Genomic DNA, 24,323 nt, shown 5'->3' with positions numbered 1-24,323 from the left:
GGGTGGACTGGGGGAGCAGCTGAGTCCTGTGGTGAGGGGCGCGGATCAAGGTGCTGGGGACTCCTCTGTCCACACTGGAGCTGGGGACACATGCACCCTTTACTGATGATTTCTCCTATAACATTGATCTGCACCAAAAGCCAAGGGTTAAAGCTCTGGCCTGAAGTGCTGGCATCCCATATGGGTGCCAGTTCTAGCCCTGGCTGCTCCTCTTCCAATCCAGCTTTCTGCTGTGGACTGGGAAGCAGTAGAAGATGGCCCAAGTCCTTGGGTCCCTGCGCCCACATGGGAGACCTGGAAGAAGCTCTTGGCTCATGGCTTCAGATCGGTGCAGCTCCAGCCATTGTGGCCATCTAGGGAGTGAACCTGACAATAGAAGACTTCTCTCTCTCTCTGCCTCTTCATCTCTCTGTAACTCTGTCTTTCAAATAAGTGAAATAAATCTTAAAAATAATTGATCTAGAACAGGAGCTAATGGAACCCATGATACATGTTGTGGTTCCATTCACATAGTAGGACTAAGACAGGGTTCAAAGTGCAATCAGAGCACAAAGTTATCACTCGTCCCATAAATGTGCACTACAGACGGCCCCGGTAACGCTACTCAGGCTGGGCACTGTCCTGTCTGAGGCGTCTGACCCCATGCATGCTATATAGGAGCAGCACATGCAAATAGGGCCTCCCTCTGCCCATGAAAACCAGCCCAGCCCTCACCCTGCAGCTCTGGCACAGGAGCTCCAGCCACAGGACTCCCACCTGTCCACTCAGTGATCGCACTGAACACAGACGCTCACCATGGAGACTGGGCTGCGCTGGGTTCTCCTGGTCGCTGTCCTCAAAGGTAATGATGGAGAACGCGGGGCACTGAGTCTGGGAGAGGACGTGAGTGAGAGACAGGGAGGGTGAGTGACAGCTTCTTGACCAGGACATCTGTGTTTGCAGGTGTCCAGTGTCAGCAGCAGCTGGTGGAGTCCGGGGGAGGCCTGGTCAAGCCTGGGGGATCCCTGAAACTCTCCTGCAAAGGCTCTGGATTCACCATCAGTAGCTATGGGATGTGCTGGGTCCGCCAGGCTCCAGGGAAGGGGCTGGAGTGGATCGGAGACATTAGTAGTGGTGGTAGCACAGACTACGCGAGCTGGGTGAATGGCCAATTCACCATCTCCAGCGACAATGCCCAGAGCGCGGTGGATCTGCAAATGATGCATCTGACAGACGGGAACCTGTATTACTGTGCCAGAGACACAGTAGGGGCCCTCAGGCTGAGCCCAGACACAAACCTCCCTGCAGGGGCGCGGGGCTCCACCAGGGGGCGCAAAGCTCATTGTACTTAACCAGACCTCTCTGTGGGATCGCAGTCCTGGATTTTGTTTTGTTTTTGTTTTTGTTTTCTGCTTCCGACAACAGTTTCTTAGGGTATAATTCTTGATTTTTTTTCCCAGCCGCTGACGCTTCTCAGTACAGAGTCTGGCTGGTTAGGGAGCCATTTCCCATGAACACACCGTTATCTGTAGGAATGAATGGCAGCTCGGGGTCACCAGCATCAGAGTGCTGAGGGGTCTCTGGGCCCCTGGTCAGTCTTTCCTAGTCCGGTCACGGAAGAGCTCTCCGTGGAACTCGCTGACCCACAGTCCTCAGTGAGAACTCAGACAGCCCGGAGCAGGTCAGGTTCTGTAGGACCTAAGCTGTTCCAAAACCATCCCCCTCCTTGTGCACAAGTGGGCACCTGCGAAGCAGAGCTGACCCCGTGGTCCTTCTCCCTGTGGAAATCCGTGTCCGTCTCTGGAGGCTCCGTGCACACATTCCTCCTTTCTCTTCTCCATCCTGAAACACAGTTCAGGGTCCACGTGGTCTAAACCCCAGGGCTCTGTGTGCTTACCTGCAGCTCAGGTGTGGTTCATGCTGTGGGTCCTGCAGGTTCCTGGAAATCCTGAGGGGACTTCCTCATTCACCATTTCCTGGGACTTGCCTGCTGCTGTCACACCACGGCTGTGCAGACCACGGCGTCTCCGTGAAAAATCCTTTTTGAGCCCAATGTGACATTGGGAGACTCGTCCTAAAGTTAGTAGAGAGACAGTCGAGGGAAGTGTGTCCTAGCACCCGAGGTGAGAGAAGAATGGGTCTGAGTATGAATGAATGGGCCTTACCCTGGGAGAGGAGCAAGTGAGGATGACAGAGCTGTGGGTCATTCCGTCCAGCTGCACAGGAGACAAACTCTCTTGTGTTTCAGAACAGCGCAGCTCTCGTCACTGTGTAGTCAATGGCATGAATGGATAGGATGCCATTTATTTGCCCTCTGAAAATAAGAGCATAAGCACGTGCAATGATAGTGCACCGAACACTGGCTCTTCACAATGCACCTGCTCCATTTCCTGTTTGATAAATAAGAATTGAACACTTGTAGGTAGGAGTAACAATGAAATGTCTTGGTGAATAGTGCACGCCGTGTGGGTTAGGAATTCTGACTCACTAACATGTTCATACATCACCCATGTTATCATCTGCTGTGAGAGGTTGGCCCTCGTCCATTCTGCAGGGAATGTTGAAATGCACAGTGTGTTTCCTTAACTGCTGTCGCTATACTGTGCATGGGTCACTGAGTGTCTGCTCTCAACCTGAAACTCGGGGACCTTGCACTAACGTCTCCCCTTTTCCTTTTCATGCTCAGCCTCTGATTGTCACCACTGAACTTCCCACCTGTATGGGCTCAACGTTTATTGCACATAAGCATTCACACATATGAATATTATATTATTTTAATATATTATATTATTTTACTCTGTTTTCCTATATAATTTAATTTAGTATATTATGGTCTATAATCCTTCCAATTGTCCCAAATGACAGAATTGACCCTCTTTATTGGCATATAAAACACCATTTGAAATATGACAGTATGAATGGTTCAGTTATCCATTCATTCCTCAATGAAAATTTCACTGAATTAGGTGAACTAACTTGTGAATGAGGTCACTGTATTGGACATGTGACTGCAAATGCCTAGACATCAGAATCCTTGGACACATCCCTCAGCCTTCATATTCCCTGTATACAGGAGCAGCATTTGGCAATTTTTTAAAGATTTATTTTATTATTTGAAAGAGTCACAGAGAGAGTTAGAGGCAAAGAGAGAGGTCTTCCATCTGCTGGTTCACCCCCCAGATGGCCACAATGGCCGGAATTACGCCGATCCAAAAGCAGGAGCCCGAAGCACCTTCTGGGTCTCGCACTAGGTGCAGAAGCCCAAGGACTAGGGACATCCTCTACTGCTTTCGCAGGCCATAGCAGAGAACTGGATGGGAAGAGGAGCAGCCAGAGCTAGACCAGCGCCCATTTGAGATGCCGGCACTTCAGGCCAGGGCTTTCACCCACTGCGCACACCGGCCCCAGCTATTTTATTCCTTTAACATTTCCCAGGGTTTTTGAGATCAAGCCTTGTTTGCTTATTTACTTATTCATTTGAAATGCAGAGTTGCAGAAAAAGAAGCAGGAGAGAGAGAGAGAGAGAGAGAGAGAGGGTGAGGAAGGGCAAGAGAGACAGAGAGAGATCTTCCAATTGCTGGTTCACTCCCCCAGATGGTCACAATGCTCAAGTGAGCCAGGCCAGAGAAAGGATCTTGAAACTCGATTCAGAATTTTCATGTAGACATCACTCACCCCCTTGCTAAATTTCCTCCAAGCTATTTCAGGGTTTTATTGCTTCTGTGAATGATTGGCATGGATCCCCTGGGAGATCTTCCCACTGTGCTGAGGTCTGTGAGGACTGTGAGCTTCTCCATCAGCTGGGACTCAGGTGCCTGTAGTGTTCATGGGGGGCTGTGGTCTCCTGCTTATCTGTCCCCACCAGGGAAGACCATTAGGTTCAGCTCTTTCTCCCCTGGAGAGATGGGAGGGTGGATGCCCTGGGTTCCATTCCATTCTTGTAGGCCACCCGAGGGCCCTGTGTTGCTGACATCATGGTCTCTGTACTCTGAGTCTGGCCTTCAACATCCAGTGCAACCTGGCTTTGGCCTGTGCTGCTCATTCTTTTTGGATGAAGGGCGCCAGACACCTGACTAAGCCCTCCTGCTCATCTCCTCTCCACTAACCATCCTGTACCACACTAATTTTTTATTTTTATTTTTTGACAGGCAGAGTGGACAGTGAGAGAGAGAGACAGACAGAAAGGTCTTCCTTTGCCGTTGGTTCACCCTCCAATGGCTGCTGTGGCCGGTGCGCTGCGGCCAGCGCACCGCTGATCCGAAGCCAGGAGCCAGGTGCTTCTCTTGGTCTCCCATGCAGGTGCAGGGCCCAAGGACTTGGGCCATCCTCCACTGCACCACTGGGCCACAGCAGAGAGCTGGACTGGAAGAGGGGTAACTGGGACAGAATCCGGTGCCCCGACCGGGACTAGAAACAGGTGTGCTGGTGCTGCAGGTGGAGGATTAGCCTATTGAACTGTGGCGCCAGCCCATACCAACACTAATTATAAATCTTTTTATTTACCCTCCAACAACTAGGATTGCCGTTTCAATTTCCACCATGTAAGATTCTTGGATGGGCCAGTAAGTTGAAATACTATGCTTCTGTTCAGCCATATTGTAAGGAAATAACATCACAACACAAACAATTGAGGCAATGCGGACCTTGGAAGGATTATCTGTCCTGATCCTGTCAGATCTAAAGCATGAGACTGGTGAACTTTTGGGGTGGGAGTTCACAGACTGGCACTTTTTTGTCCATAACTGATATTTCATTGGTGTTAATATCCAGCACACAGGTATTTTGTTGTGTACTCAATTCTTAACACACACACTAAAACCTAAAAAGTTATGAATGGCCTTTTTTTAAAAAAAAGTTATTTCAGTGACATTCGACTTCAAATTTGGAAGAAACACATCCTTAAGAGGCTTTCATGTGCCCCATCTTCAAAGATTGCACTTACGTAACTCCCACTCAGTCACAATTAATGTCACATACATGGCATACTCACTATTTCAACCTTTCACAGCACATTAACAAAGTCATTAGGAAAACTGGACAACCACAACCAATGATGGTACAGAGTGCACATCACTCCTGGAGCTGATAGGTGGAGAAGGAAGTCCTGTGTGGGGAACAGAGGTGTAGAGTGTGGAGGTGCCTCCTACCAGACTAGAGCCCTGGACACTCAGCACAGCCTGCCAGTGATTCCTTCAGTAACTGTGCACCTGTTCAAGGGAGGTATCATTCATGCCAATACCACATTTCTGTGCTTGTGCAGACACAACACAAGGGGCAGGCACTGTGGTGCAGTTAGCTAAGCCCTTGTTGGGAGCCCACACCCTGTGCGGAGTGATGGCTCAAGAACCAGCTCCTCCACCTCAGGCCCTGCTTCCTGCTCATGCATCTGGGAGGCAGCTGACGATGGCCCAAGGTCATGGGCCCCTGCCTCCCACATGGAGGACCTGAGTGGAGGCCCAGGCTGCTGGCTTTGACCTGGGCAAGGCCTGGCTTCTGTGGATGTTTGGGGAGCAATCCAGCAGATGGGGGCCTGTCCCTGTCTGTCTCTCCATCTCTCTGTGTGTGGCACTCTGACTTTTAAATAAATGTGCACATATTTATATTTATTCAGATTCAATGACCTTTAACATTTAGTTGTAATCACTTCATGAGTAGAGATTAAACACATACACCAATGTCCCTTTCCTGAACAGAATTATCCATTTCACGTAGTAGGAGGCTAGAAAAGGGCATAAAGGGAGGGGAGAGGGCACACTGTCATGTAGATGGTTTATTCTGTGAACACAGTGTTTCTATCTGTGGACTCTCAAGTAACACGCCCCACACATTTCTAATACTCTCCATCTGTGTTTGCTCCCACGTATGAGAGAAACATGGCATTTGTCTTTCTGGCAGACTTCACTCACCAGAATGATCTTCATAAAAAAATAAATGTGGAGCTGGTGCTGTGGCATAGTATGTTAAAGACCCAGTCTGAGTACCAGCATCCCATATGGCATGGGTTTAATTCTCAGCTGCTCTACTTCCCATCCAGCTCTCTGCTATGGCCCGGGAAAGCAGTAGAAGATGATCCAAGTCCTTGGGCCCCTGCAACAAAATGGGAGGCCTGGAAGAAGCTCCTGGCTCCTGGCTTCCAATCGGCTGAGCTCCCGCTGTTGCAGACAATTGGAGAGTGAACCAGAGGATGGAAGACCTCTTTATATCTTTCTGCCTCTCCTTCTCTCTGTGTGTAACTCTGACTTTCAAATAAATAAATATTTATAAAAATAAATAAAAAATACAGGTGAATGGAATGCTTATCTGTCCATAATCCCACAGCAAATCCCATGTTCTAAGGCAGTAATTGGCTACTTAAGTTCCCAGGTCACCCACATCTGCCCTGGGCACTGTGCTGTCTTAGGCGTCTACCCCATGCCTGGCTATATAGGGGCAGCACATGCAAATAGGGCCTCCCTCTGCCCATGAAAACCAGCCCAGCCCTCACCCTGCAGCTCTGGCACAGGAGCTCCAGCCACAGGACTCCCACGTGTCCACTCAGTGATCACACTGAACACAGACGCTCACCATGGAGATTGGGCTGCGCTCAAAGGTAATGATGGAGAAAGTGGGGCACTGAGTCTGGGAGAGGACGTGAGTGAGAGACAGAGAGTGTGAGTGACAGTTTCCTGACCATGTCTTCTGTGTTTGCAGGTGTCCAGTGTCAGGAGCAGCTGGTGGAGTACGGGGAGGCCTGGTCACACCTGGGGGATCCCTGAAACTCTGCTGCAAAGCCTCTGGATTCGACTTCATTAGCTACTACATGTGCTGGGTCCGCCAGGCTCCAGGAAAGGGGCTGGAGTGGATCGCAGCAATTAATAGTAATGGTGGTAGCACAGACTACGCGAGCTGGGTGAATGGCCGATTCACCATCTCCAGCAACAACGCCCACAGCGCGGTGGATCTGCAAATGACCAGTCTGACAGCCGCGGACACGGCCACCTATTTCTGTGCGGGAGACACAGTGAGGGGCCCTCAGGCTGAGCCCAGACACAAACCTCCCTGCAGGGGCTCGCAGCTCCACCAGGGGGCGCACAAGATGCACTGAATATATATTCTGGTCATGGGTAGGTGCAGAGGGACATTAAGCCCTGGTTTCCTGTTAGGGAATTGGGGTTTCCTCTCCTCTAACGCATTTGAGGAAATAGTTCTACTCTTGCGATTCTGTCCCTGCCACTGACTTCACAACGGATAGAAACTTTGAATTGAAGGAAGAAGTCCTACGTGACAATTTCGGGTTCATGACTGACAACTGTCCTCACCGCGATCAGATATCGTGGGGATCTGTGAGGACCTCGTGAGTCCTTTCCAGTCTAACTCGTGCTGGTGTCCTCAGGGCACTGCCGACTCTAGGACAATTTTACTTTTCCCTTTATATCCTGGAGACAGCTGAGCCAGGGTCTCTGGTCTGTTAAACCTCAACTATTTCCCTCTCCTCCTGTCAAAGTAGCCTGTGTGCAGAACTGAACTGACATTTTATTTTAAACTGTGGGTGTTCCGCATTCACTTTCCACAGACTTTATACCCAATCTCCATTTCCCCTTTGATCCTGGAACAGTCTGTGGTCCCTGTGTGAACGTCACAGCTCTCAGGAATGTACTGCAGCTCAGCTGTGTCTCAGGCTGGGATTCTGCAGGCCCCTGGGAAGCCTACAGGGACTTCCTCATCCTCCAGGTCCTGGGACCCTCCTGTGGGGCTCCTGCCTGAACTCAGGAGGGAAATGCACTGGACAGTAGCAGTCAAGGTCATAACTGAGTGGAAAGTGTTGGGTGTGCACTTCCAGCTGATCTGGTTCTGCTCCAGGGTCGTGGGACCCCCTGCACCTGCTGTGGTTCAGGGAGAGCAGACAGTGGGACACACAGTGGCTGTGCACTCTGGGGCTGGAGTCCACATCACGGGGAGCTGTGTCTGTGGCTCCAGCATGATGACCAGTGTCCTGAGGCTGAACCACAGCTACAGGAAGAGCCAGTCCCAGAGACCTGTGTCCAGAGTCCCTGCTCTTCACTCCACATCTGTGCTGACTGGCATCAATCCATTTGGAGTCTTTCATCAGTATTAGAGAGGGAGACACTCAGGCTGCATATCAGAGTGCTGGACAGAGCCCATTTACGTGTTTTCCCATAGAGGTAACTGACAATGCACCCTGGAAGACAGGAGATGATGGATCCGTTATGAGGCCCCATCACCAAGGTGGGAACAGTAATGCTGTTCCATTTTCCTAGATTCCAGCTGCCAAGCTGTGAGTGCACTGGCCTTTATTAATCATCTCCATAAAACATTGGCAAACACAACACCAGTATTCAGAGAACTGAATCTTCATGATTGATCATTGTTGCCATTTATTTTTCATGAATGTTTTATATATAATAATTTGAAATGGTCATATGAGGTACAATGATATGTTGAAAATGTATTTTGAGTAAAATTATGAAGTCAGACTTATTGACATGCTCATCACAAAACCCACATGTTTCCCTGGTAGAATGCCATTTGTCTCCTGTTTTGGAATTCTGTAGACACAATAATCTCTTAACTGCAGTCACCACGCTGTACAGTAGATCTCTCAGTCTGTGGATTCTGGCAGACTGAAACTCTGACCTTGCTCCAATGTCTCCTCTATTTCTTGTCCATTTCTTCCATTATTGATTCCTTCTTCCATGAAAATTTCACTGGATTATATGTGTAAACACTCGTGAATGATGCTGCTTTAGTTGAATGTGGAACTTCAGATGTGTTTGCCCTAGTGGCTGAGGATCCCATGCACAACTCCCAGGGGTTTCATATTCCTCTACCTAAAATGGTTTTGAAGGTCCTGTAATAATTGTATTTCTCAGTTTTTGATGCTTTTGCGTAATGGTTTTACTAAGTTACCTGACTCCAGCCTTGTACCAGGGTTAACATCTCTTGCTTCCTCTACAAGATTTGTCAGCTCTGTATGTCTGATACTCATTCCAACAGGAGGGATGGGATGTCTTATTGTACTTCTATCATGGTCATGCAGGATGGTCCCAGATTTATAGCATTTTATAAACTTGCATTTATATCTTCTTTTAAAATTTATAGATGTAATATAAATTTAAAAATTCATAGATTTTATTTTAAAATTTGTCTTTATTTATTTGTCCAAAAAGACAAAGAGACTGAGACTGACAGACAGTGATCTTCAAACTCCTGGTCACTTCCCCGATGGCTACAAAAGTTTCAGCTGGGTCAGCCGACAGCCAGGTGCTTGGAATTCTGTCAGGTCTTCACATGGGAGTTCTTGGAACTTCCCCTACAGCCTCCCAAAGGGGCTTAGGCAGGAATCTTAAACTGGAACCAAACTAGGACACAGCACTAAGCATCCAGATACGGGAGCAGGAATCCCACAGGCAAACTCCAGTGCTGCTCCTGTCACCACCCTATCATCACTGCATTTAAACAATGGATTTCTTCCCTTGGGATTCAGTTGTCTGTGTTCATTCAACATTTGGAAATAGGCTCCTAATGATATTTATAATTAATCTTTCAATTTAAAAAAAATCTATTTTTTATTTGAAAGGCAGTGTTATAGCAAGAGAGGACGAGACCAACAGATGGAGAGAGAATATACCATCCACTGGTTCACTTCCTATATGGCAGCAAATGTGAGGTTGGGCAAGCCTAATGCCAGGAGCCGGGAACTTCCTCCAGTTTCCCACAGGACTGGAAGGGCACAAACACTTAAGTCATTGTTGACAGAGTTCCCAGGTCTGGATCCCATCAGACAGCTCTATTTGAAGTGGAGCAAGCAGAATCTGAACCCATGCTCCTGTGCATAGAGATGGCAGCTTACCTGCAGAGCTACAATGTTGGCCCCCAGGAGTGTGATCTGAAAATACTTTCCATTTGTGGTCATCTCCTGATTCTTCTTCTCTTTCTCTTTGTTACACAGAAGCTCTGTAGTTGGAGCCATTATCCTTTCCTTTGTTTCTTGGTTGCCTGTACTTTAGAGATTATCAAAATATCATTGCTCAAACCAATGAGAACTTGCTTTACTCCTGTGTTTTCTTCTAGAACTTTACAGTCTTGGGTCTTGCCTGTTCACTCTGCTTGGGATACTGGTGTGAGATGACAGCATGATGAATTATTTTCAGGTGCATTCAAGTTTCCCCAACACCATGAAATTCAGTATTCACTGTTTCCTGAAACATTTCAGATGACCTCATTGCATGAACTCGTGTGGGAAGTACAGGTGGACATTTTGTTCAAGGAATAATCTGTTTGGAAAGTGTGTGGTGTGGACTTACAGGTTCTGTTTCAGCTCCAGTGTGGTGGAATCCGCTGCACTGCGGTGCTTTCAGGGTGAACAGAGGGAGACAGTCCAGGGCCGTGACTCCGGGGCCAGAGACCCCATCCCTGGGATCTGGGTGCCAGGGGCTGCCACACACTGACCCACCTGGTGAGCTGAATCACTGCTGCGTGAAGAGCCAGCCGTGGACCATTTGTCCAGAGTCCCTGCTCCTCCCTCCCTGGCTCTCCCTGGCTGTCCTCATCAGTACTTCATCCTTACCAAGAGAAAATAACTTCTCTTCTATCAAGTTCATACTCGTCAAGGGCAAACCAAGTTCCTGCAGCCAGAAAGGCCCAGTGCAGCGATTCCCTGTGTTTTACAGGATATTTTCTGTTAAATTGCAATTGATCTGACATGAACAATTCTTACAGAAACTGCAGCCAGTCACTCACCTCATGTAGCAATGTGTGTTCTGAGTGACTCCCATCTAAATCCAGAGACACAAAAATTCCTACTAAATTAACACAGTTGTCATATCTCTGCCTTTTCTGAGAGAATATTGACAAAAATTGGTCCAATTTAGCTGGGGACAGTTTTCATGCATTTGCCTAGAAAATTCATTGACAAAATCCACCATCTGACACAGTGAATTCCATTGTTATGTGAGAACACCTCGTATCTACAGTACTAGGAAATGTAAAATATAATTTGTCAGATATCTACAGTCACAAGAAATTACCCAACAAGAGAATTCACTCAAATTATAACTGATAGAAACATATTCCATTTGTGTAAACACTACAACAGAATCTCCCACCAGGTGCTGATGGGCTGTCAGTTGTATAAGACGCTGGGTCCCCAGGGTGACAAATGGCAGGACTGCACCATGGTGAGAAGAGGGTGGTCCTGTCTGGGCAAGCAGGACTGGGGCACTCTGATGGCTGTGTTTACAAGGAGTTGGCAGGTGGGCCTTGGTGGGTCCAAGAACTAATGTCTTGTGAAACCAGTTGGACACAGGGAGATTGGGGGGTAAAGTAAACAGCACAGAGAGAGGTTTCCATGGACTTGATCTGAGTGAAGACAGGGGCTCGTCTATGAATGACTCAGCTTCACACATGGGAGGGGAGGAATTTCAGAGGGCAGTGGTGTGGGGCAGTTATGCCAGCCGGGCACGACAGATAACCTCTCACGTGCCGATGAACTCGCAGCCCTCGTAACTGCATTAGTACCAGGAATGCATGCAACACCATGTAATTTTCTTCTTAGAATAAAACCACAGGCAGATGCAAGACAAGTCAACAGAGAATTGTCCTTTCAAAATAGATTTCATAAATGTTAAACTGACAAATAGTAACTGAATCTATATGTGAGGTATAAGGAAAGGTGTTGATGTGGATTTATTTCTTCAGGAATTATAGAGTCAGACGAACTCACAAGTCCTTCCCTAGCAACACTACCATTCTTTTGTGATCGAATGACAAATGCCTAGTCCTGCAGGAACTGGAAAGAACACAATAAAACTTCATAACTATTGTCCCCGTGCTGTGCAGTAGATCTCTCGACGTGCCTCTCTGGTCACAGAAAACTCTCTGTCCTTGCAGGAACGTGGTCCCTTTTCTTCTCTACTCCCAGACTCGGATATCTGCATTGTACTTCCTGCCTCTGGGAGCTCACGATTGCGGAATCCATATATAATTAAGATCATCAGGGCCGGTGCTGTGCTGTAGTGGGTAAAGCCTCTGCCTTCAGTGCTGGCATCCCATATGGACGCCAGTTGGAGTCCTGGCTGTTCCACTTCCAATCCAGCTCTCTGCTGTGGCCTGGGAGGGAGTAGAAGATGGCTGACATCTTCAGCTCCTGTACTCCCGTGGGAAACCCAGAGCAAGCACCTGGCTCCTAGATTCAGATTGGTGCAGCTCCGACCATTGTTACCGATTGGAGAGAGAGCCAGCGGATGGAGGATTTCTCTCTCTCTTTCAGTGCCTCTCCTTCTTTCTCTGTGTATCTCTGACTTTAAAGAAATTAAGTAAATCTTTATAAAAATGAGGAAAATCATCACATTTTTAAAGGAAAAACGAAAACAAAAATAATTAACCTTAAATGAATCCACTGGCAGTCTTTCATCTGTAAAAGAGGGCGGCAGAAATTAGGACACAACTGGCTAAGTCCCCACTACAGACACCCCTGTTCCCATCAGAGTGCTGCTTCAGCTCAGGCACACGGCTTCCCACACTTGGATGATAATGCATCATGGGAACTGTACCTGACACAGACCCAGTTTTTTGCTCTAGGGTTTAGGAAGACTAACTCCTAGATGTTGTAGGCATTTGGGATGTTTGGAGCTGTCAATCCAAAGGCAAAAATCTCCCATTGTCAACTCACTGTCCATCTCTACATTTCTGTTTCTCTCACCAATTCTCTCTCTGTCACTGTTCCAATGTCATTAGCATAGTTAATAATGAACCAATGGTTACTTAAATGAAGAACATGATATTGCTAACACTGGATATTAAGGGTACACACATATTAGAATGAAGTGAAGTCATTGTCTTCTACTGTTAAAACAACAATGAAAACATAAATATTCACAAGATCTGAATTCTATCATAGCCACCACCCTATACACCAAGGACACTCACAACTTCCCTGGGCACTATCCTGTCTGAGGCGTCTGACCCCATGCATGCTATATAGGAGCAGCACATGCAAATAGGGCCTCCCTCTGCTCATGAAAACCAGCCCAGCCCTCACCCTGCAGCTCTGGCACAGGAGCTCCAGCCACAGGACTCCCACGTGTCCACTCAGTGATCACACTGAACACAGATGCTCACCATGGAGACTGGGCTGCGCTGGGTTCTCCTTGTCGCTGTGTTCAAAGGTAATGATGGAGAACGCGGGGCACTGAGTCTGGGGGGATATGAGTGAGAGACACAGAGAGCGTGAGTGACAGTTTCCTGACCAGGACTTCTGTGTTTGCAGGTGTCCAGTGTCAGCAGCAGCTGGTGGAGTCCGGGGGAGGCCTGGTCAAGCCTGGGGGATCCCTGAAACTCCCCTGCAAAGCCTCTGGATTCACCTTCAGTAGCTATGGGATGAGCTGGGTCCGCCAGGCTCCAGGGAAGGGGCTGGAGTGGATCGGATACATTTATGCTGGTAGTGGTAGCACAGACTACATGAGGTGGGTGAATGGCCGATTCTCCACTCCAGATACAACGCCAGAACACGGTGTATCTGCAAATGTGCTGCAGACACGGCCCTGTATTACTGTGCAAGAGACACAGTGAGGGGCCCTCAGGCTGAGCCCAGGCAAAAACCTCCCTGCAGGGGCGCGCGGCTCCACAAGGGGGCGCACAAGACGCACTGAGCCCAGATTCTGGTCATGCACAGGTGCAGAGGGAGATGAAGCCCTGGTTTCCTGTCAGGGATTTGGGGTTCCCTCTCCTGTAAGAGTTTTGAGGGAAGAAATGTACTTTTTGATTCTGTCCCTGCCAACTTCAATGACGGAGAGAAAGTTTGATGCAAAATGAAGAGGTCCCAAATGAACAATTTGGTTCATGGGCAGCGACTGTGGTCACCACACTCAGGAATGTACTGCAGCTCAGCTGTGTCTCAGGCTGAGCTTCTGCAGGCCCCTGGGAAGCCTACAGAGACTTCCTCATCCTCCAGGTCCTGGGACCCTCCTGTGGGGCTCCTGCCTGAACTCAGGAGGGAAATGCGCTGGACAGGAGCAGTCAAGGTCATAACTGAGTGGAAAGTGTTGGGTGTGCACTTCCTGCTGATCTGGTTCTGCTCCAGGGTCGTGGGACCCCTGCACCTGCTGTGGTTCAGGGAGAGCAGACAGTGGGACACACAGTGGCTGTGCACTCTGGGGCTGGAGTCCACATCACAGGGAGCTGTGTCTGTGGCTCCAGCATGATGACCAGTGTCCTGAGGCTGAACCACAGCTGCAGGAAGAGCCAGTCCCAGAGACCATTTGTCCAAGTCTCTGCTCTCCACTCCACGTCTATGCTGACTGTGTCACCAATTCATTGGTATCTTTCAGCAGTGTTTGAGAGGGAGACAACCAGGCTGCATATCAGAGGGCAGGATGGAGCCCATTTACACATTTTCCCATACTTGTAATTGACAATGCACCCTGGAAGACAGTAGATGATGGATGCATTATGAGGCCCCGTCACCAAGGTGGGAACACTGATGCAGTTCCATGCTCCTGGGTTCCAGCTGCCAAGGCTTGAGTACACTGCCTTTATTTATCATCGCCATAAACATTGGCAAACACAACACCAGTATTCAGAGATCTGCATCTTCATGATTGGTCATTTGTGCCTTTTCATATTCATAAATGTTTGATAAGTAAGAATTGAGTATAGCTCTATGAGGTACAATGATATGTGTGGACAGAATGAATGCATATTGAGTGGAATTATGAAGTCAGACTAGCTGACACGTTCATACCACAACACATGTTTTTGGTGGAGTTCAGCTGTCTCCTGCTCTTAGGAGTTTCCACGCACAATATTCTCTTAACTGCTGTCCCCATGCTGTGCACTAGTAGACCCCTCAGTGTGTGGATCCTGTGGGACTGGAACTCTGACCTTGCTCCAGTGTCTTCTCTGTTCCTCCCTCGCTCAGACGTTGGTCTTCACCATCGTGCTTCCTGCCTCTGTGCCTTCATCCTTTTAGCCCACGTAGGTAGCATCACACATTATGTGTCTTCCTGGCCTGGATGGTTAGCAGAGTGTACTTTTACTGACACATTATCCTTGGACATTATTCTCCAGGATCATCCAAGTTGTCCAAAATTACAGAAGTTCTTACTATGAACTGCTTATAAACTTCCTTTTAAAATGAAACTTTGTCCATTTCTTCATTTTCCAATCTTCTTCCACGAAGATGTCACTGGATCATACGTGTGAACTCTTTTGAATGACGGTGCTTTAAATGATCAAGGAACTGCAGAGGTGTTTGCCACAGTGACTGCGGATCCCGTGGTCACCTCCCCGGGATTTCATATTCATTGTACCATGCAACGGTGTTTGAAGATCATGTAATAATTCTATTTCTAGTTTTTGATGCTTTTCCATAACAGTTTTACTAATTAACCTGACACAGACTTGTACCAGGGTTATCATCTCTCTCTACCTCCGTAAGTCTTGTCAGCTCAGGAGGGAGGGGACGTCTCATTGTGCTTCTAACATGGACAAACATGATGGCCCCCGATTTGTAGCATTTTATATGCTTGCCTTTATATCTTCTTTTAAAAATTTAAAGAAAAGATATAAATTTTAAAATTTATAATTTTATTTAAGAACTTGTCTGTACGTATTTCTCCAAAACCACTAAGAGACTGAGGCTGACAGTGATCTTCTAATTCCTGGGTCACTGCCCAGATGGCTACAAAGCTTCATATGGTCAGGAAGCAGCCAGGTGCTTGGAAATCAGTCCAGGTCTCCCGCGTGGAGTGCTTGGAACCTACGGCCCCCCAAAGCGCACATTGGCAGGAATCTGAAATTGAACCAAACTGGGCCCTAACCCTAGCATCCTGATGCGGGAGCAGGGATCCCACAGGCTAACTCCAGTGCCGCTCCTGTCACCACCTTTTCAATCACTGTATTTAAACCATTGACTGCTTCCCCTGTGATTCAGTTCCTTGAGTTCATTCCACATTTGGATCTAGGCTCCTAATCATATGTACAATTATTGTTCATTTCTTTTAAATATCTATTTATTTTATTTGGAAGGCAGTGTTATGGCAAGAGAGGAAGAGACCAACAGAGGGAGAGAGAATCTTCCATCCACTGGTTTCCTTCCTGAATGGCTGCAAATGCTGGCAAAGGGCAAGACTGTAGCCAGGAGCCGGGAACTTCCTCCAGTTTCCCACGAGGCTTGAAGGGGACACACACTTCAGTCATCATTGACAGAGTCCCCTGGTCCTTTAGCAGGGAGCTGGATTTGAAGTGCAGGAAGCAGGATCTGAACTCATGCTGCTGAGTGATGCATGCATAGGGATGACAGCTTAACCTGCGGGGCCAAAACGTGGGCCCCCATGGGTGTGATCTGAAATACTTTCTCCCCATCTGTGGTTGTCTTTGGTTCTTCAATCATTCTCTTTATTCTGCAGAAGCTCTGTGGTTGGATCCATTACCTTTTGCCTATTTTTGCTTGGTTGCCTGTACTTTGGAGATTATCATAGCCCAAACCAATGTCAGCTTGCTTTCTTCCAGTGTTTTCTTCTAGAACTTTACTGTCTCTGCTCTTGCCTTTAAGGCATTCTCCAAGTTCACCCTGTTTCTGCATCTGGTGTGAGATGACCACATAATTGAATTATTTGAGGTGCATTCAAGTGTCCCCCACCCCAGGTAAGGACAGCATACCCATCCCCATCCTGTGCTTTTGTCACCATGCACTCTCAGAACTCGCATTCTCAGAACCTGGTCCTTTATTTCTAGGTTTCTGTTTTCTTCCAGGGCTCTGGGTGTCTATGTTATCCCAGCACCAGGCTTCATTTCAGCTCAGATGTGATGAAGCCTCCTGCTTAGCTAGCTTTCCTCAAGACCATTCAGCCATCACGAACCCCGGTGTTTTTTCATGAGAATTCTTGAAGTTTCTTCCAGGTCCGGTGAAGAATGTCAGGCTGTTTCACAGGAAATGCATTGAGTCTGCAAGTCACATTGTAGCTTGGCTATTTTAGCAAGATCATTTCTTCAAATCCATGACTATGTCATTCCAATTTACAGGTAATCTTCAAATTCCTTTTCACTTTTCAAATTATTATGTATTGCAGAAGTAGGAAGCAAGACCCCTATCTTACACCTTACATGAAAATCCATGCAAGATGGATTAAAGATCTAAATCTATAACCCTACACCATCCAGTTATTAGAGAACATTTAGGAAACCTTGCAAGACACTGGCACAGGAAAAGAATTCTTGGAAAAGACCTCAGAGACATAGGCAGTCAAAGACAAAATTAATAAATGGGATTATATCAAATTGAGAAGTCTCTGTATGGCAAAAGAAACACACAGGAAATTGAAGAGGCATCTGACAGATGTGCAAAATATTTGTAAGCTATGCAACTGATATGGATTAATAACCAGAATCTACAAAGAAATTAAGAAATTCCAAACAAAAAAACAACTGAGTTAAGAGATGGGCCAAGAACTCAGACATTTTTCAAAAGAGGAAGTCCAAATGGCCAACAGACACATGAAAAAATGTTCCGGATCACTAGCCATCAGGGCAATGCCAATCCATTATGCAGTTCCCCATAGGGAGGTGTACGGAGCAAAAAGGTTTATTGAGCTCACAGCTGTAGAGGCTGGAAGTCCAGGATCAGACAGTGAGAATGTTGTGCCTTCAGGCATCCTAATATTGTGAACATCACGGCAGTCATCAGGCATCCTAATACTGTGAACACGGATGGGAGGGACCCCAATCTCCACACAGGACGTCAGACGAGACCAGGGCTGACTCTGGTAGCACTGTGCTCTGTGCTGAAGCTGGGGACCCAGGAAATCTACTGTGATCTCCTCCATAGCAGATTCCCCAGAAGTGAACAATCTATTTATGTAAACATCCAAACCGTACACCCCCTGTCAGTGCTATCACACTGGGGCCATACTCAGCACTGATGGTGTGAGGACAAACCACATCCACCCCCAGCAGGCTGCTCCCAGCATTCCGTGTGGTCCTGTTTAGGGCACTGGAGACCTCAGCTTCCACCATGAGGCCCTGACGTTGAATCCACTCATGGCGTGGAGTCGTCACTGGATGCACTCCCCAGAGACGATGCCATTCCACATCTCCCAGGCACCTGTGCTTTCTTTACTCAGCGGTGGTCAGTGTCCCAGGTGCAAGGAGACCTGATCAGACCTCCTGACTCAGTGTTCTGCTGCAGGCACTGGGGCTCCAGCTGTGTGGCCCTTCCACATGTCCTTACCCTCCTGCACAGGTAGAGCCCACCCCTCCACCAGGCCCTCCCCCTCCTGCTGCTGGACCCTGTCCCCGACTGTCACTTCCCCACGTGCCATGGTTCTCCTCCCCAGTCCTCAGCTTGGGGGTGCAGCCATCCCCTGAAGGTGCAGACTTCTGTGTCTCGGGGGAGCAGTGCTGGCGCAGTGTCTGGGGTGGCCTCTGCTCGCTCACATTTTCTTCAGGATCCCACCAGGACATTGGTCATGATGGTTTCCTCCTGCAGGTGAATCACTTTCTTACACAGTGGACACAGAGGAGCAGGATCTGGGGTATTGAGGCTGAGGATGCTGTTCCTGCAGAGTCGTGAGCAGAGCCAGCACTGCTTGGTACGCGTGTGTGGTCTCTCCCAGCTGAGCAGCTGCAGGCTGCATGTTAGGTGGAACTTACCCTCCATACTTGATGCACGGAGCCTCCCATCCTGCATGTAGGGACCTCACCACCCAGTGATCCCATTGAGAGAGGGCTCTAGGGAGGGGACAAGGCCATGAGGGTTGCTGCCTGCATTGAAGGGTATAGGACATTAGAAAGACCCTTCAGTAACTCAGGTTTTAACACTCAGTTATTCCCACGTGAGGCAGAGCAGAGAAAGAGACATTCTTGCTCACTGCACTTTCCCAAATGTCACTGTGCCAGGTCTGCTTCCCAGCCTAGCCCAGTTTCAGGACAACAGTCAGGTGCAACCACAAAAGTGTTAGGGCGCAACTATCATCCCATAAACTTCTGGTTCCTGGGGCTGCAGGAGCAGGGGTCTGGTATTGGGAGCCTTAGCCACATATGAGACCCTGGCACTCCTTGGGGGATGAGCACATCTTAAACAGCAGGATAAAAACTGCCATAGGAAGTGACGTCCTCCCTGGTGTCTCATCCACCATGGGAGGAAATGGTGTCTGTCGCTCCTGCCATGGGAGGGCCAGCACCATGACATCATCGTGGGAGCAAAGAGCTGGCCCTGAGCAGACCCTGACTCTGTGATCTGGTGGTCCCAGCCCTAAGAACCACAACACGGGCCGATGCTGTGGCGTGGTGGATAAAGCATCCACATGCAATGCCAGCATCCCATATGGGCACAGGTTCGAGTCCCAGAAATGCCATTTCTGATTAATCTCCCTGCTATGGCCCAGGCCCTTGGGCCCCTGCAGCCTTGTGGGAGACCCGGGTAGCTCTTGGCTCCTGGCTCCTGGCTTGAGATCAGTCCTACTCTCTTTGCTGTGGACTACTGGGGAGTGAACTAGCAGAAGACTCTCTCTCTCTCTCTCTCTCTCTCTCTCTCTCTGCCTCAGCTTCTCTGTAATCTTTTAATCAAATAAATAAACCTTTAAAAAAATGAACCACAACAACATTTGGTTGTGCAGAAAATACCCACTGTGTCGTACCTTGTTATTTGAGTATGTATCAAACAAAATGATTGGCAAAGGTGTGGGTGCTTTAACAACATCTACCTGAAAACATGGAGGCAGCTGTGGACCTATGTGATTGCAGCCGCTGGGAGCGTTAGGCCTGCATGGTCCTAGAGCAGCTGCAAGAGTGGTTGTGGACAGACCCAGGAGAGCAGAGACACAGACACAGCCTAAATGTTCCTGTTTACCCCGTGTGCCTCACACCAGCAGAGACAGATCCTGGGAACTGGGCGTGAGATGAAGTCTTCCTTGTGCAAACATCACAGAGCTCACAAACATTGGGGCCTCAACAATGTGGGCCGTATGGAGCAGAGTAGCTCCCAGCCTGCACAGCACGCTACCCTGATGGACCCTGCAGGCAGTGCCACCACAGGTAGTATTTGCGTTAAACACAGAGGAACCTCAGGAAAAAGTGTTGTACAGGGTAAACACGGTCAGCCTCCAGAGAGCACTCACCCTGAGTGTAGGGGACAGGCTTGCAGCTGGCAGGGGTGAGGCAGAGAGGAGTGAGGGCTGGGGCATTATTGTGCAGCCCTGCAGACCTGGCCACAGTGTACACTGGGCTACCCCACCCCGTAAAATACAAATTAGTATCTATAGCAGACTAGCCTGAGCTACAGTCCCACTTTAAAATTATTATTTATTTTATTTGATTCAAATTTGTGATATGTAAAGATGAACGTACTGCACAGCAGTGCAAAAATACGATTGTCCATATGTTTATTCTACACAGCTTTGCAGCTTTAATTTTTTCATTTCAATTTTTTGTTAAAAGCTAACAAATACACTCATTCACCTGAGCCTCACAGTAGCAAGGATCCTGCTCAAACTTCTGCTCAGTGAGGCGGTGTTAGGGACAGAATCATCCACCCAGAAGTGGAACGCATAAAACGGTTACAGACCGCAAACCCCAATTTCCTGAAGGAACCAGCGATTCACCTCCCACTGCATCTGGGCCTGGGTCTGAGTCTGCTCAGTGCCTCTTGTGCGCCCCCTGGTGGAGCCGCGCGCCCCTGCTGGGAGGTTTGTGTCTGGGAGCCTGAGGGCCCCTCACTGTGGCACAGACATAGGTGGCCGTGTCCGCGGCTGTCAGACTCTTCTTTTGAAGATCCACCGTGTCCTGGATGTTGTTTCTGGAGATGGTGAATCGGCCCTTCACCGAGCTCGCGTAGTCTGTGCTACCACCATTATAACTAATCATGAGATCCACTCCAGCCCCTTCCCTGGAGCCTGGCGGACCCAGCACATGTAGTAGCTACTGAAGTCGAATCCAGAGCCTTTGCAGGAGAGTTTCAGGGATCCCCCAGGCTTGACCAGGCCTCCTCCGGACTCCACCAGCTCCTGACACTGGACACCTGCAAACACAGACGACATGGTCAGGAAACTGTCACTCACACTCTCTGTGTCTCTCACTCTCCCAGACTCAGTGCCCCGCGTTCTCCATCATTACCTTTGAGCACAGCGACCAGGAGAACCCAGCACAGCCCAATATCCATGGTGAGCGTCTGTGTTCAGTGCGATCACTGAGTGGACACGTGGGAGTCCTGTGGCTGGAGCTCCTGTGCCAGAGCTGCAGGGTGAGGGCTGGGCTGGTTTTCATGGGCAGAGGGAGGCCCTATTTTCATGTGCTGCTCCTATATAGCAGGCCTGGGGTCAGACGCCTCAGACAGGACAGTGCCCAGGGCAGATGTGGGTGTCCTAGGGGTTCAGGCTGATGACTATGATAGGCTTCAGATCACAAATATTTTACGTTATCATTGTTGTTTAAACAGTTGAAGGCAATGACCTTGTTTCATTTTTATGTGTGTATCCTTTATATCCAGTGTTAGCAATATTTGTCCTTCAGTTTGTAAATAATCACTGGTTCATTATCATCTATATGAAAGACATTGGAACAGTGACAGAGAGAGAAGGGGTGAGAGAAACAGAAATGTAGGGATGGACAGAAATTTGACAATGGCAGATTTCTGCCTTTAGGTTGATAGCCCCAAACGTCCTAAAATCCTACAACATCTAGGACTCAGCCTTTCTAAAACCTGGAGCCCAAAACTGCATCTGTGTTTCCCGGGGGGGTGGGGGGTGGAAAGGCTTCATTCGCTTATATCATCATCTACAGTTTCCCACGATCATTTTCAGGAAAAGTGTGGGAAGCCTTCAGGCTGGGCTCAAGCAGCACTCTGATGGGAACACAGATGTCCCTAGTGGGGACTTAGCCAATTGTGTCCTAGTGGCTGCTGCCCACTTTTAAACAGTTGAAAGACTGCAAGTGGATTCTTTTAGGATAACTATGTTTTGTTTCCTTATTCATCCATTGCCTTAGTTTAAAACAGTATAGTATGATGACCAGGGTGCTAAGGCTGGATCACATTGCAGGAAGAGCCAGTCCCAGAGACCATGTGTCCAGAGTCTCTGCTCTTCACTCCATGTCTGTGCTGACTGGGGTCATCAATCAATTTGTAGTCTTTCATCAGTATTAGAGAGGGAGACACCCAGGCTGCATACAGAGTGCTGGACGGAGCCCATTTACACGCTTTCCCATATTTGTACTGACAATGCACCCTGGAAGACAGCAGATGGTGGATCTGTTATGAGGCCCCGTCACCAAGGTGGGAACACTGATGCAGTTCCATGCTCCTGGGTTCCAACTGCCAAGCCTTGAGTAGACTGCCTTTATTTATCATCTCCATAAACATTGGTAAACAAAACACCACTATTCAGAAAACTGATTCTTCACCACTGGCCATTTTTGCCAATTCAGTTTCAAAATATTTGATAAAAATAATTGAATATAGACATATTAAATATTTTGATGTGTTGACAAAATGAATGTATATTGATTGGAATTATGAAGTCAGTGTTATTGACATGCTCATCACAAAACCACATGATTTCCATGGTAGAATGTCAGTTGTCTCCAGTTTTGGAGTTCTGTAGACACAATATTCTCTTAACTGCTGTCCCCATGCTGTGCACTAGTAGACCCCTCAGTGTGTGGATCCTGTGGGACTGGAACTCTGACCTTGCTCCAGCGTCTCCTCTGTTCCTCCCTCGCTCAGACGTTGGTCTTCACCATCGTACTTCCTGCCTCTGTGCCTTCATCCTTTTAGCCCACGTAGGTAGCATCACACATTATGTGTCTTCTTGGCCTGGATGGTTAGCAGAGAGTACTTTTACTCATATATTATCCTAGGCACATTATTCTCCAGGATTATCTAAGTTGAAGTTGTCCAAAATACAGAATTTCTTACTCTGTAATGCCATATAAATTACAAAATTACATTCCTTTTAAAATGTAATTTTGTCCACTTATTCCATTATCCATTCTTTCTTCCATGAAAATTTCCCTGGATTATATGTGAACTCTTGAGGATGATGCTTGTACCTGGGTTATCATCTCTCTCTTCCTGCACAAGACTTGTCAGCTCTGGTATGTCAGATAGTGCTCATTCTAACAGGAGGGCTGGGATGTCTCATGGTTCTTCTAACACGGACATGCATGATGATCCCAGATTTAAAGCATGTTTCTATGTTTGCCTTTATCTATTTTCTTTAAAAATTACAGATATACTTTTACCTCTTTTAAAACTTGTATTTGTGAGCTGGTACTGCGGCGCAATAGGCTAATCATCCGCCTGCGGCACCAGCACACCAGGTTCTAGTCCCGGTCGGGGCGCTGGATTCTGTCTCAGTTGCCCCTCTTCCAGGCCAGCTCTCTGCTGTGGCCCGGGAGTGCAGTGGAGGATGGCCCAAGTCCTTGGGTCCTGCACCTGCATGGGAGACCAGGAGAAGCACCTGGCTCCTGGCTTCAGATTGGCATGGTGCGCCGGCCGCGGCGGCCATTGGAGGGTGAACCAACGGTAAAGGAAGACCTTTCTCTCTGTCTCTCTCTCTCTCACTGTCCACTCTGCCTGTCTTAAAAAAAACAAAAACAAACAAACAAAAAAAACCTTGTACTTGTGTATTTGTCCAAAAAGACAAAGAGACAGAGCCTGAAAGACAGTGATCTACTGAATCCTGGGTAACTTCCCAGATGCCCATAAAAGCTGGAGTTTGGTCAGACCATAGCCAGGTGCATGGAATTCAGTCTGGGTCTAACAACATGGGATACATTCCCAGGGGATTAATTCAGATTCTTGTACTGCATGCTGTACTGTTTCAGGATTAAAGGGGAAATGGAGCCCGGGTATAAAGACTGTGGAAAGGGAGTGTGGATCACCCACAGTTTAAAATAAAATGCTTGTGTAGTTAGCACAATGCTCATTTTGACGGGTGTGTGTGTGTGTGTGTGTGTGACTTATAGTTGATGTTAACAGGTGAATGGCCCTGGCTCAGCTGTCTCCAGGATCTAAAGGGAAACGTAAAATTGTCCTAAATTTGGCAGTCCCCTGGGGACTCTGTCCTGAGTCAGACTGGAAAAGACTCACCAGGTCCTCAGAGTGTCCACAGCTCTGATCTGGTGACCACTGTCGTTATTCATGAAAGCAAAATTGCCCATTTAGGGCTTCTTCCTTTCATTTCAAACGTTCTCTGCAGCAGCGATGTCAGTGCAAGGGACAGATTCATAAAAGTAGAAGTCTTCCCCCAAAACTGTTACAGGTAGTGCCACGGCTCAACAGGCTAATCCTCTGCCTTGCGGCGCCGGCACAGCAGGTTCTAGTTCCGGTCGGGGCACCGGAACCTGTCCCG

General features: G+C 48.1%; 2 pseudogenes and 1 gene segment (V, D, J or C); 2 read left to right on the top strand and 1 right to left on the bottom strand.

Annotated features, from left to right (window-relative positions):
- Positions 1-737: 737 nt before the first annotated feature.
- On the top strand, positions 738-7,063 carry LOC133751684 (immunoglobulin heavy variable 3-23-like). The segment is given in 3 exon segments: positions 738-841; positions 943-1,023; positions 6,750-7,063. Coding segments are annotated over 3 exon segments (441 nt in total).
- Positions 7,064-13,099: 6,036 nt separating this feature from the next.
- Positions 13,100-13,628, top strand: LOC133751683 (immunoglobulin heavy variable 3-11-like; annotated as a pseudogene).
- Positions 13,629-20,531: 6,903 nt separating this feature from the next.
- Positions 20,532-21,133, bottom strand: LOC133751682 (immunoglobulin heavy variable 3-23-like; annotated as a pseudogene).
- Between the last annotated feature and the right edge of the window lie 3,190 nt (positions 21,134-24,323).

Source organism: Lepus europaeus, chromosome 22, assembly GCF_033115175.1.
Source record: "Lepus europaeus isolate LE1 chromosome 22, mLepTim1.pri, whole genome shotgun sequence".
Lineage (NCBI taxonomy): Eukaryota > Metazoa > Chordata > Mammalia > Lagomorpha > Leporidae > Lepus > Lepus europaeus.
Note: the sequence above shows the minus strand (reverse complement) of the source record. Positions and strands in the feature narration are given on the sequence as shown.